The sequence below is a fragment of the Portunus trituberculatus genome, chromosome 44 (assembly GCF_017591435.1).
Source record: "Portunus trituberculatus isolate SZX2019 chromosome 44, ASM1759143v1, whole genome shotgun sequence".
Classification (NCBI taxonomy): Eukaryota; Metazoa; Arthropoda; class Malacostraca; order Decapoda; family Portunidae; genus Portunus; species Portunus trituberculatus.
Genome location: NC_059298.1, coordinates 29,227,529 through 29,241,087, shown reverse-complemented (window position 1 = coordinate 29,241,087; position 13,559 = coordinate 29,227,529). Strand labels below are relative to the sequence as shown.

At 39.1% G+C, this 13,559-nt stretch overlaps 1 protein-coding gene across 5 annotated transcripts in view; it reads left to right on the top strand.

Annotated features, from left to right (window-relative positions):
- LOC123518530 (gamma-glutamyl hydrolase-like) overlaps positions 1–13,559 on the top strand; it is a 265,838-nt gene extending 252,279 nt beyond the window's left edge. For 2 of the 5 annotated variants that reach the window (XM_045279331.1, XM_045279332.1), the window contains exons 3-8: positions 6,003–6,129; positions 7,830–7,880; positions 10,104–10,324; positions 11,035–11,141; positions 11,771–11,996; positions 12,706–13,555. In XM_045279331.1, coding sequence (XP_045135266.1) covers positions 6,003–6,129; positions 7,830–7,880; positions 10,104–10,324; positions 11,035–11,141; positions 11,771–11,996; positions 12,706–12,836 — 863 coding nt within the window. In that variant the 3' untranslated portion in view covers positions 12,837–13,555. Of the gene's footprint in view, positions 1–6,002; positions 6,130–7,829; positions 7,881–10,103; positions 10,325–11,034; positions 11,142–11,770; positions 11,997–12,705 lie in introns of all 5 variants that reach the window. The other 3 variants (XM_045279333.1, XM_045279330.1, XM_045279334.1) reach the window with 3 other exon arrangements.

The following is a 13,559-nucleotide window of genomic DNA, read 5'->3' as shown; positions in this document are numbered from 1 at the left end:
TGGCTGGACAGGATGGCAGGACGGCAGGATGGATGGGTATAGTTAGGATAGAGGAATACAAAGATCAGGTTAGGATGTGAAAGTAGGAAGGATGGATAAGTTTGGACGGTTTATTAAGGAAAGGATCGGGTTTTTAGAAGGAAAGATAAGAAAGTTTTGCTGGTGTATTAAGGGGAGGGAGGAAAGATGCGTGAGGTTGGAAGAAAAAGACGGAAATTTGAGGAAGGATAGAAGGAGTAAGAAAAAGGAAGGATGGAGGTGATAAGAAAGAGATAAGAGGAGGAGAAAGAGGAGAAGGGAAGGATAATTAAGGTTACAAAGAGAGGCAGTAAGATTCAGTAAAGAGGAAAGAAGGGATGGATAGAGAAGAAGAAATAAAGGAGAAATGAGGAAAGAATATAAAGATGCGAAAAGGAAGAGGAGGAGGAGGAGGAGGAAAGAAGTGTATGGAGGAAGAAAGTGAAGGAAAGGAGGGAAGGAAAGAAGTGATGAAATGTATGAAAAAGAGATAGAAAAAGAGAACGAGGACTGAATACTGAATAAGGACAAATAATTAAAGTTGCATTTTGGAAAGGAGAAAGAAAGGAAATGAAGGAGTTGAAGAAAGGTAAAGGGAAGATAGAAGAGAGGTCATTGGAAAAAGAAAGTAAATAAGGAGAAATGCACAGGGAAAAGAGAAAAGAGAAGAAAAGAGAGAACGCGAGGAATGAAGAAAAATATACAAAAGAAAAGAAGAAATAAAGGAGAGAAAAAGAAAGAAAAAATGCCTTATAAGAGAAACCAAGGATGAAAGGAAGAAAGAACTGATGCATAGACGAAGAGAGAGAAAAAAAAAGAAAAAAGTGAAGGAAAGGAAAAAATGTTTCTTTAGAATGATAGAAGGAAAGAAAGATATATAAAGAAAGAAGAAAAGGTGTAAGGCTCGTTATAGGAAGAATATGAAGGAAGGAAGGGAGAATAAAGAAAGAAAAGAAAAGGAAGGTAGCAAGGAAGGAAGGAAGGAAGGAAGAAAATATGCATCAAGAAAGAGAAAGGAAGAAAGAAAGGAAAGCTACACACACAAGGAGGAAAGAAGGAAAAAAAGATACAAGAGTCGTTATAAGGAGAATATGAAGGAAGGTTGGGAGCATAAAGAAAGAAGAGGGAAGGAAGGAAGGAAATATGTATCAAGAAAGAGAAAGGAAGAAAGAAAGGAAAGCTACACACACAAAGAGGGAGGAAGGAAGAAAAGGTATAAGGTTCGTAATAGGAAGAATATAAAGGAAGGATGGAAGCATAAAGAAAAATAAGGAAGGAAGGAAGTATACATCAAGAAAAGGAAAAGAAGAAAGGAAAGCTACACACACAAAGAGGAAGCAAGGAAGAAAAGATGCAAGAGTCGTTATAGGAAGGAGAGAGAGAAAGAATAAGGAAGGAAGAAAGGAAAGCTATACACACACAGAGGAAGGAAGGAGGAAAAAATGCAAGGGTCGTTATAGGAAGGAGATGGAGGAAGGATGGGAGGCAGGAAGCAAGGAAGGGGAGGAAGATAAACTTAAGCAAGGAGAGAAGAGAAGGAGGAAGGAGGCAGGGAGGAAAGAGGCGGGGAAGAGGAAGGCAAGGAAGAGGGACCCAGGGAAGGGGAGGTAGGGAAGAGCGAGGCAGGGAAGGGAGAGGCTGGGAAGGAGGAAGCAGGGAAGAGGGAAGAGAGAGGCAGGGAAGGACGGACAAAGAAGGAAGAAGGAAGAGTTGGGGGAAGGATTTGATTGATTTGTATCCTTTTTGGAAGGCAGTTTATTGGATACTCCTTCCTCCTCCTCCTCCTCCTCCCTCCTCCATCTCTCCCTCCCTCCCTCCCTCCCTCCATCTCTCCCTCCATCCTTCTCTCTCTCTCTCTCTCTCTCTCTCTCTCTCTCTCTCTCTCTCTCTCTCTCTCTCTCTCTCTCTCTCTCTCCTTTCACCCAATTCTAGATAGAGAGTAAAAGAGGGAAGTGGATGGAGAAGAGAGAGAGAATGGAGTACTTGTAGAGAGAGAGAGAGAGAGAGAGAGAGAGAGAGAGGAAAGGTTGCTAATAAAATAGTAATAAAATGAAGTAAAGAAACACGAAAGGGAGGTATGAGAGAGAATAAAGGAAAGAACGAATGAAAAAGTGAAAAGAAGAATTGACAAAAAGGAAGGAAGGAAAAAATTCGAATAAATGTATGAAGGAATTAGTGACAGGAGAGGAAAGGGAGAGGGAGAGGGAGAGGGAGAGAGGATGATGAAGGAAGGAAGAGAAGGAAGGTGAAATGGAACGAATGCATGAATGAAAAAATGGAGGGAAAGAAGAAACAGTGAGAATAAAGGAAAGTAGAAGGAAGAGGTGATGAAAGAAATGAAGGAAGGGGAGAATGAAATAGAATGAATGCATAGATGAAAAAATAACTAAAGGAAATGGGAAATAAGAACAAATGTATGAGAGAAACAGTGTGAAGGGAAAGGGAGAAGTGATGAAAAAAAGGAGAGAATGAAGGAAGAGAAGGAAAAATGAAGGAAAAGAAAGAAACTGAAAGAAGAGAAAAATAGGAACAAGTATAAAAAGGAAAGGAAGAATTAATGAAAAAAAGGAGAGAAAGAAGGAAGGAAGGATGAAATGGAAGGAGTACATAGATGAAAGAAGAGAAAGAAACTGAAAGAAAAGAGAAATGGGAACAAGTATATGAAGAAAACACTAAAACGAAAGGAAGGGAAAAGCGATGAAAGAAAGAAGAAGAGAAGGAAGGAATAGAAGGTGAATTGAAAAAAAAAGAAAAAAAACTGAAAGAAGAGAGAAATGGAAACAAGTGTATAAAGGAAACAATGAGAGAAAAAGAAGAGGAAAAGAAGAATTGATGAAAAAAGGAGAGAAAGAAGGAAGGAAGGAAAGAAGGATGAGAGGATGAAATGAAAGAATACATGAAAGAAAGAAAGAAAGAAAAGAAAGAAACTGAAGGAAGAGAGAATAGGAACAAATGTATGAAAGTGAAGGGAAAGGAAGGAACAGGAAGAAGTGATGAAAGAAGGAAGGAAGGAATGGAAGGAAAGAAGGAAGAGAGGGATGAAAAAAATGAAGGAAGAGAAAATAGGAACCAGTGTGTGAAAGTGAAAGGAAGGGAAAGGAGATAGAGAGAGAGAGAGAGAGAGAGAGAGAGAGAGAGAGAGAGAGAGAGAGAGAGAGAGAGAGAGAGAAGGAGAATGAAATTAAAGGAAAGCTTGAGAAAAATAAAGGAAAAATTAAGAAAAAGAGAAATAGTAACAAGTGTGTGGAAGTGAAAGGGAGAGGAACAGAAAGGAGATGCAGTGAGAGAGAGAGAGAGAGAGAGAGAGAGAGAGAGAGAGAGAGAGAGAGAGAGAGAGAGAGACCAGGCAGGCAATGCAGGTAATACAGATTGACAACATCGATTGGTAATTTCCATCTCGGGCGGCAATGAGTGACGGCCAGACACTCGAACGGACAGACACAACTCAGCTGGACTGGACGTGTATAAATTCACAGACACGGAATAAATTTGCACCCCCTTGAAGGAAAAAAAAAAAATGTCCGTTTTCTTTATTAACATTTTTTTAACGATCTCAGTCTATTTTTTTTTTTTTTTATTGTATTTTAACCCTTTGAAGGAAAAAACAATATGCCGTTTTCTTTGTTTATCCTTTTTAATCGATCTCAGATAATTTATGTGCTAGATATTTTTTAAAGCTTTCTTGTGACCTAGAGAAATACAAAACCAATGTCACCAAGTACACCATAATATACCATAAAAACAGCTTGATACATCATAAAACAGCATTAAAACAGCATAAAACAGACTGGAGAAGCTTAAATCATCCCCAAAACAGCGTCAAACAGCTTAAACCAGTGCTCTTCTCATCTATATAACCTTAGAAACATTTACCTATTACTAATGCTGGCAGTGTCCAATAAAAACACGCCATCGCAGTGATATGTGAAAGAAGGAAGGAAACAACAAGAGAAGGAAGAAAAATGTAAAGAATCATGGTTGTAACTCTCTACTCTTCCATATAATCTTAGAAACATTTACGTATTACAATGCTGGCAATGTCCAATAAAAACACGCCATCGCAGTGAAATTGTGAAAGAAAGAAGGAAAGGACAAGAGAAGGAAGAAAAATGTGAAGAATCTTGGCTGTAACTCTCTATCTGATTTAAAAAAGATAAATTAAAAAGTGACGCGCAAAATTAATGGCAATGAATAAAAGGTTTCTAATTAGTGTTTCATGACGAGCTGTCTGTCACTGCCTCGTGCCCACGCGTCTCTCTCTCTCTCTCTCTCTCTCTCTCTCTCTCTCTCTCTCTCTCTCTCTCTCCTTTATTTCATTAGCTTTTACTGAATTGGTACGCCTTTATTTCATTATCACTACACTTTTATTTATTTATTTTTTTCATTTCATTTTATTTTCTTGTATTTATTAGCTTTATTTGATATTATTTCTTCGCTAGCATTTTATTTCTCACTGTATTTATTGTTATTGTTGTTGTTATTGCTGTTGTTGTTCCTTTAAATTTCATTCTTCGTTTGCTCTTTTCCTTCTGTTTTATTCTCCTTCCTTTCTTCTTTTGTATCTCTTTATTTTATTCTATTTTTTGCTTTCGCTCCTTTGTTTCCTTCCTTCTTGTTTTTCTCTTTGAATTACTGTCTCTCATCTCTTCTATTTGTTTTTCCTCCAGTTTGCCTTCCTCGTCTGTCTTTTTTTCTCTCTCTTACTTTACCTTCTTTCCTTTTATTCTCATTTCTACGTTCTATTATAATTTCGTATTCCCTCCTTTTATATTGTTTTTTTTTCATTTTTCTCCTTTTTGTGTCTAATTCTGTTCCTTTTTGTTTCTCGTCTCATTTTCTTTTCCATTCATTAGGTCTTTCTTTTTTCTCTTTCGTGTGTTTGACAGCTTCTGAATTGTTTCTTCTGAGTCACCTTTCGTATTTTTTTTTCTCTTATTTTACTTCTTCCTCTTCCTTTTTCTTAGCTTATTTAACGTTCCTCCTACGCACATCCTCCTTGACATTTTAGATTTTCTCTGCTCCCCATTTTCTTTTCTCACTGTTTCCTCGCCCTCTGGTGGCCGTGTTACGAAACAGACGGCAGGAAACAAATTAATGTCACGAAAGACTAACGAAGCGCAAATGCATACTGAGAATTTCTTTATGAATGTCTCTCTCTCTCTCTCTCTCTCTCTCTCTCTCTCTCTCTCTCTCTCTCTCTCTCTCTCTCTCTCTCTCTCTCTGCTGGAACGAAAGATTTTTTTTGTTTCAGTGTATCTTCCGTTTTCTATCACTTCTGAGTATTATACATACGCCAAATTTGGTCATATATTTATTCATTTTTTTCCTGTTTATATGATTGATTCTTGTCTCTCTTTTCTAATTTCTCTTTAAGCTACGGCGCGCTCATTCCTTCATTTAGTCAGTCATTTAGTCAGTGAGTCAGATCTATATTTACATTAGTCTCCATCCAAGTCATTAGTCAGTATTCTTAAACGCTTTGCTGTCTCACCATCACTACTTTCCAGTGTCTTTAGTTGAGGATGTTCATGTTTTTAACCCCTTCAGTACTGGGACGCATTTTTACCATGAGTTTTGGATATGATTAGGCGGTTTTATTTACATTAGGAATGGTATATGGAGGTCAGAAGATTAATGCCCACAGTCTTCACTATTTTAATCTCTACATGAGTTTCTGAAGCTGTATAATAACATCAAATAGTAAGCAGAATAGATATGAAAATGTGTCCTGGTATTGGTTCCGGTGATGGACTAGCAAGATTTCTAGATCACTTTAAGGAAAAAACTGTATTGGAAACCTGGCTAGTCGGCTCTGTGGCCTTGGAGAACTGTCGTGGTGAGAGAGCAAAGCGTTCCTGAGTACGGGCGAGAGTTTGCGAGGGGCCAGTCACGTGCAGTAAATTTACATAGATTGATTTCTCATTTCCACGCCATCAGATCTTAACTTAACCAGATTCTCTCCCTCGTTCTCCTCGCACCTTCAGGAATACTGTCGCAGGAGCTGAGCAGGAGCATGGACAACGCCCTGCAGCCCCACAACTACAGCTCCTACATCGCTGCCTCCTACGTCAAGTTCTACGAGAGTGCTGGAGCTAGAGTGGTGCCAGTGCTGTACGTGGTGGTGGTGGTGCTGGTGTGAAGTTCTGATCTCGTTAACTGCATCCCTCTTCTCTCTCCCCGCGTCATTGTATATCCTTTGCATCTTTTACGCCTTTCTGAGCACGTGAGGGTGTCGGGGATGGGGAGAGAAAAGAGAGGGAGAGAGAGAGAGAGAGAGAGAGAGAGAGAGAGAGAGAGAGAGAGAGAGAGAGGAAGTAAAGGTGATGTAGGTGATGTGAGTGAAGTTGTGCGGGGAACTGAGATAGACAAGAACCAGGGAAGGAGATTAGAAGTTTGAAGTTGGCTGTATGTTGTTGGGAAAAGAAGAAAGAGGAGAGACAGAGACAGAGAGAGAGAGAAAGAAAGGAAGTAAAGGTGATGTAGGTGATGTGAGTGAAGTTGTGCAAGGAACTGAGATGGACAAGAACCAGGGAAGGAGATTAGAACGTTGAAGTTGGTTGTATGTTGTGGAGGTGAGGCAGAGGGACGGTGTGGGTAGGGAGGGAGGGACAGGGGGTGATTAATTGGGGGTGTTGGATGAAGATGGATGGCAGGATGTGGTGTGAGATCAGTGTGGGGGAAATGGATGAGGAGGGATTGTTATGTGGTGCAGAGAGAGAGAGAGAATTTTCGATACAGATAACAATAGCGACGTCTTTTGTCTCCACTTTACATTTTCTTTTCTCTCTCTTCTTCTTCTTGTTCTTCTTGTTCTTGTTCTTCTTCTTCTTCTTCTTCTTCTTCTTCTTCTTCTTCTTCTTCTTCTTCTTCTTCTTCTTCTTCTTCTTCTTCTTCATCTTACTACCACCACTACTACTACTACTACTACTACTACTACTACTACTACTACTACTATTGTTTTCTCTTCTTTATCTTCCACTTCCTCTTCCTCTTCCTCTTCCTCTTCCTCTTCCTCCTTTGTTCATAAACGGTCGCTCATCCACACTATCTCTCTCTCTCTCTCTCTCTCTCTCTCTCTCTCTCTCTCTCTCTCTCTCTCTCTCTCTCTCTCTCTCTCTCTCCCCACCAATCTTCTATTCATATATTCTCTCCTCCTATTGTGTCTGTATCTTCCCAATCTCTCCTGCACGTCGCCCTTCCTCAGGCATCCATATCAGGCAGCGTGAGAATAGTTGTCATGACAAAGGAAGGCTGCATGGAAAGGTTGTGGGTCAGTTACTTGTTTTGTGTTTTAAAAAGGTTATCAACGACGGGCACAGTCTCCCCCCAAGAAGACTTCCCAACGTGAGGGTTCTTTGCAGTTCGTCTCTTTAATGGTATACTGTACACTCCTTTAAGACGCCTAGCTCGTGACACTTTATCTGTCTTCCTCTCTTTGTTGTCTGTGTCTCTGTCTCTCTGTCTGTTTCTCTATGTCTGTTTCTCTCTTCTCTCTGTCTTTCTCCGTCTCTCTCTCTTTTCTCTCTCTTTTCTCTCTTTCTCTCTTTCTTTCTCTTTCTCTCTCTCTCTCTCTCTCTCTCTCTCTCTCTCTCTCTCTCTCTCTCTCTCTCTCTCTCTCTCTCTCTCTCTCTCTCTCTCGCGACATTTTCACAGACGAGCAACACTTCTAAGTCTCCTTTGTAAAGCTTTTCTTCTACAATATCCTTACAATAGCGTTACGTAGCTCCAATATCAGGTTTCTCTTCACTTCTCCCTGTAATACCACATCTTAATCTCCAATATCTCACCAGTGTCTCTCCTCACTCCAACAGGATCAATCAAGAAGATGAATACTACCACAACATCGCCTCCTCTGTCAATGGGTGAGTTTTTATAGAAGCAACGTTGGTTAGCCTTTGATTTTGTATGCCTCACTCATTTATAGATGCAGGTATGTTAAGTCTTTGATTTTATACGCCTTACTCATTTTTTCAATCTGTTTTGCTTCTCCCTCACGCCTAACTACTTTGAATTTCTTGCCTTTCTTTTTCTGTAATGTGTTTTGTGGTTGTATGTTCATTATGGATGCAGGTATGGTTAGGCTTTGATTTGTACCCCTTACTCATTTTTCCAATCTGTTTTGCTTCTCCCCTCACGCATGATTACTCTCAATTTCTTACCATCCTTCTCTGTAATGTGTGTTGTGGCTCTGTGTTAATTTCTAAAGCTGGTATTTCACATGAGAGTGTTTCTTGTGTAAAATTGGCGGTCTTTTTATTTGTGCATTAAAAAACATGCGCCAATATATACCTGCTGTAAGCTTTAATGTCCATATGTCCATTTTATGTGTAGTCTCCTTTAAGATCAAGAATAACAACTGAGTACTATAATTTATCATACAGAGTTATCATTGTGGCTTGAATCATATGGACCGTTTTCTGTTGTCCTTTTTTTATATACCATGTGGGCTTTTCACGGGAATTTATGGGCTAAAGGGGATATTTGTTTTGTGGCATCTCCTATCTCAAAGCCCACCCGCTAGGAAACCATTGCCTCGAGTGAGGAAGCCCAACCTACATTCGGACCGTGGACAGGATTCGAACCCGTGCGCTTGGAGATCCCTGGAACCCAAAGCAAGCATAGTTCCACTGTACCACGGCGGCCTCCCCTCTCTTCCACTGTCCTTTTCAGCGTTCTCCCTTGCTCTACTCGTGTTACAGCTCACCACATCAAATCACTCATCACTTTACTACTCAGTCCTCTGTGTCTCCTTCTCTCACACTTATCAGCCAGCATGTCTTCCTTATATACTTACGTAAACCTATTCTTTCATCCATTTCATGACATTTGTCCCAGACTTTTGGCTAACTCTACTAACCTTTTAGGGAACTGGCAATCAAGTGGGCCTTTTTATGTTATATTTTCTGTTTCCCTTGACAAGCTTCTCTTCCATAAAGAAGAAAAAAAAAACGAAACATTTCCTTCCTCTCAATATATTCATCAGCATTTACTAACTTTACTCGAGTGTGTGATGCTTTATCCAGGCTACCTCACTTGGGATTACGGGGCTAGTATTGAGATAGATGGATGAGTAGAACTACTTTACCGCCCAGTTCAAATTTATCACCCCAAGAGGGATTGCCAGCCATGTATAGATAGATAGATGGACTAACTTTACCCCTCCAATCCAAATTCATACTGATGGATGGATAGACTGACCAAATTTATCCTTTCATTTCAAATTTACTTTCTTTAACCTCTTTAGTACCATTACGCGTTTCCTTATTCATTCTACTTACTGTTCTGGTGATTTTATTCAACTTCAGAAACTTATGTGGGGGATTAGATTAGTGAGACTGTGGCCATTAATCTTCTGACCGCCATAGACCCTTTCTATTGTCAATAAAATGCTCTGACCGTACACAAATCTCAAGGTAAAAATGTGTCCCAGTACTGAAGGAGTTAAAATAGCGAAGACTGTGGCCATTAATCTTCTGACCTACATAGACTTTTCCTAATGTCAATAAAATGGTCTTATCGTACACAAATCTTGAGGTAAAAATGTTTTCCAGTACTGAATGGGTTAAAGTAATGGAGACTGGAGCCATTAATCGTCTGACCTACATAGACCCTTCCTAATGTCAATAAAATGGTCTTATCGTACACAAATCTCGAGGTAAAAATGTGTCCCAGTACTGAATGGGTTAAAATAGTGAAGACTGTGGCCATTAATCTTCTGACCTCCATGGACCTTTCCTAATGTCAATAAAACGGTCTAATCATACACAAATCTAAAGGTAAGAATGTGTCCCAGTACTGAAGAGGTTGAAATAGTGAAGACTGTGCTTATTAATCTTCTGACCTCAATAAACCCCTCCTAATGTCAATAAAATGAGCTAATCATACACAAATCTCAAGGTAAAAATGTGTCCCAGTGCTGAAGAGGTTAATGATTTTTCCTGCAGCATGGTGTAGTGAAGACTGTGGCCATTAATCTTCTGACCTCCATAAACCCTTCCTAATGTCAATAAAATGGTCTAGTGGTACACAAATCTCGAGGTAAAAATGTGTCCCAGTGCTAAAGAGGTTGATGATTTTCCCTGCAGCGTGGTATTCCCTGGAGGGTCAGCGTCTATCACTAACTCCAGTGGGTACGGGCGGGCAGGGGACTTGCTGTATCAACTTCTGCAGAAACGAGACCCGCCAGTACCGCTGCTCACCACTTGTCTGGGCTTTGAGATGATGATGTACCTGGGCGCCAACAACACCTACCCCCTGACGCGCTGCAAGGCCTCCAGCAGGGCCGACCCGCTCTACCTCCTGCCTGGTAACTCATGGAAATAGGGCTGGTTGTTGTGATAGTAGTAGTAGTAGTAGTAGTAGTGGGGACTGGCAATCAAGTGGGCTTCTTTTTATTTTTTGTTCCCCTTGGTCAGTTTCCTTTCTTACATAAAAAAAAGTTGTAGTAGTAGTTGTGGTGGAGATAGTAGTAATAGAATTTGTAGTATTAGTAGAAGTAGTAGTAGTAGTGGTAGTAGTAGTAGTAGTAGTAGTAGTAGTAGTAGTAGCAACAGAAGTAGAAAGAGTAATAATATTGTTAACGTTAATGGCCATAATAGCAAAATTGTTAGCTTTTGGACTTCCTTAATATGTTTTACTTACTTTTCTATGCTCCTGACCAAATCGTTTTATGCATGCACAAAAAGGGTAGTTAGTAGTAGCGATAGTTGGAGTTATGATACACTGTTCAGGTCTGTATAAAAGTTTCTGCTCAACGGACTTGGCCTTATCACTATCATTATTTATTGTACAAATTATATATCTTGTCAATTAAGACGCCAATAAAGATATCAATATAAATATCAGTACCAGAAGAAGAAGGAGAAGGTAAAAACAATTGTGATAGTAACTGAAGCAGCAACGTTTATTTGTTCATTGACAGTTTATATCAGTATTGCTCTTCGGTGCACAGTACGTACGGTATATATTGAATAATGTGTGTGTGTGTGTGTGTGTGTGTGTGTGTGTGTTTTCCAGACTGGGAATCGTCCAGACTGCTGGGGAGTGCTCCATCTGATGTTCTGGAGACTTTCATCATGACAAACTCCACCAGCAACTTCCACAAGTACTGCGTCCTGCCAGAGGTGAGACTCGCTGCCTCCTTCACTTAGTCTCGCTCTGCCTGTTTAACAAAATACATTTACATTGCTTATCTGTGGAAGTCAGTTACGTGGTGCAGAACAGTCTCATTCTGAAATTAACGATGTGATGAAATGTCTAAACACTTATTTGTGTGGAAGAAGAGAGTTATCTTTAGAGGGCAGGCTGTGATTGCCCTCCTGTGTTGTGAGATACAAAGGGAAACATTCAGTAAGGTTACAGCTGGCCTTAATGATAAGTTCACAGCATCCCCTGACCCAGTGCTGTTAGACCTCACAGCTAGTAATTATCATATATATATATATATATATATATATATATATATATATATATATATATATATATATATATATATATATATATATATATATATATATATATATATATATATATATATATATATATATATATATATATATATATATATATATATATATATATATATATATATATATATATATATATATATATATATATATATATATATATATATATATATATATATATATATATATATATATATATATATATACATATATGATGAGGTTAGTGCCATTGCACCTTCGCTGGACAGCTCTAGTAAGGATATACGTGTGTCTATCTATGTCTGCAGACCTTTGAGGAGCTGGGCCTAGACCAGGAGTACTTTGTACTGTCGACGTCCATAGATGACGAAGGGGTGGAGTACATCTCCACAGTGGAGCACAAGACTTTGCCGTACTATGGCGTTCAGTGGCACCCTGAGAAGAACCCCTTCGAGTGGAAATTCTCCTCCATCCCTCACTCCCGCCGCGCCATCAGAGCCGCGCAGTACATTGCCAACTTCTTTGTTGAGGAAGGTGAGCTTAAGTTACTTTTGACTTTTGATATTGTTGATCCTGATTGACTACAGACCTGATTTTGCTTTGCTTTGCTCACGGTAATGGTATGAAAGATGCAGTACTCCAAATAGAAGAGTTCATGTCCATTGATTGGCTAAATGGATGGTTGATGTGAATATATCATGATTTTCCCCAAAAAGTTATTCAGAAATTTAGATGCGTGGAATGAAATATAAGAGAGAGAGAGAGAGAGAGAGAGAGAGAGAGATTGTATGAGTGTTTTACTGATGCCTTACTTATATAATACAGCTTGGTAAATACAATTGAGTAAGCCAAAATGGAAAGGGTCAGTAGAGTTGGAGAGTTGGAAGAAAAAGATAACCAGGAAAGATTTCTATTTACTTTTTAGTTTATGTGAATTTTTAGAAAGTCAGACCAATAGTTATAAAAGTGTAATTTGAACATTTTCATTCTTTACTTTCACAGTTAAATGTAGATTGGATAATGAGGTGTATAATACGAGCGATTATCATAATTAATGTCAAGCAATTTGAGGGAAAGTTTTGCAGCTTGATGATTTGGTGTAATGATAGTAATAGTTGGTTCACCATGCGTGGAGAACTCAGAACGTAAAGGAGAAAGAACAAGAACTTTTTGATAACAGCAATTCAACCACTATGATAAAAACGACACAAAAAATAATACTGTATGATTATTTTCCTCCCAGCTCGCCATAACAACCAGACCTTCGCCACGGAAGAGGAGGAGAAAGAAGCTCTCATCTACAACTACTGCCCCATGTACACTGCCGATCTCTACTCCTCCTCCTCCTTCCAGCAGTGCTACTTCTTCCCCTGACCTGCTCGCCCTGGACCACTGCACCACTCTCTTCTTTAGGCTCGTATTCTCAAACACTCCTGTGCTTCACCTCCACTATTTCAAAAGGCTATATTTTAATTTACACGAGTTTTTAAGGTTTTTACGGTTCTAGAGGCAGAATGACAAATTTTTTGCATTATTGACTGGAGAAACACCACTCTTGAAAACCCGGCTAGGCATCTCTGTGCCCTTGGAAAACATTCGTGGTGAGAGAGCAAAGCGTTTTTTAATACGGATCTTAGACTCACATGTAATCATTCTGCTTCTGTGGCTGAGTCAAGGGAGAGTGTTTGGTAAGTGGCTTGCAGTTTGTCCTCTCATTCTGTTGTTCATCCATCAAACTAAGAGAAATTTTATGTATATTTGACTTGCCCGTGTCTTGAGTGGAATTACAAAATGTGTTTCTTTTAGTCTTTTTTTTCAGGATTCATAAGGGTGGATTATTTTGCAAGGCCAGTTAATTCTTTCTTTCTTCATGTTTAATTTGTATTATTTTTCATAAACTAAAGTCTGCATTTATTAAAGTCCTGTATGGTGAGGAGATGGTACTCTAATATTTTCACCATGATAGACTTCTTACCATACAAGTACAGTAGTTCTAGTGGTTAAATATTATGATACTGTGTGCAAATGCTTTTACATATACAGTATTTGAAAAGGTTGTGGTGTTTTAAACAATAAATATTGAAGAAAAAAAAATTA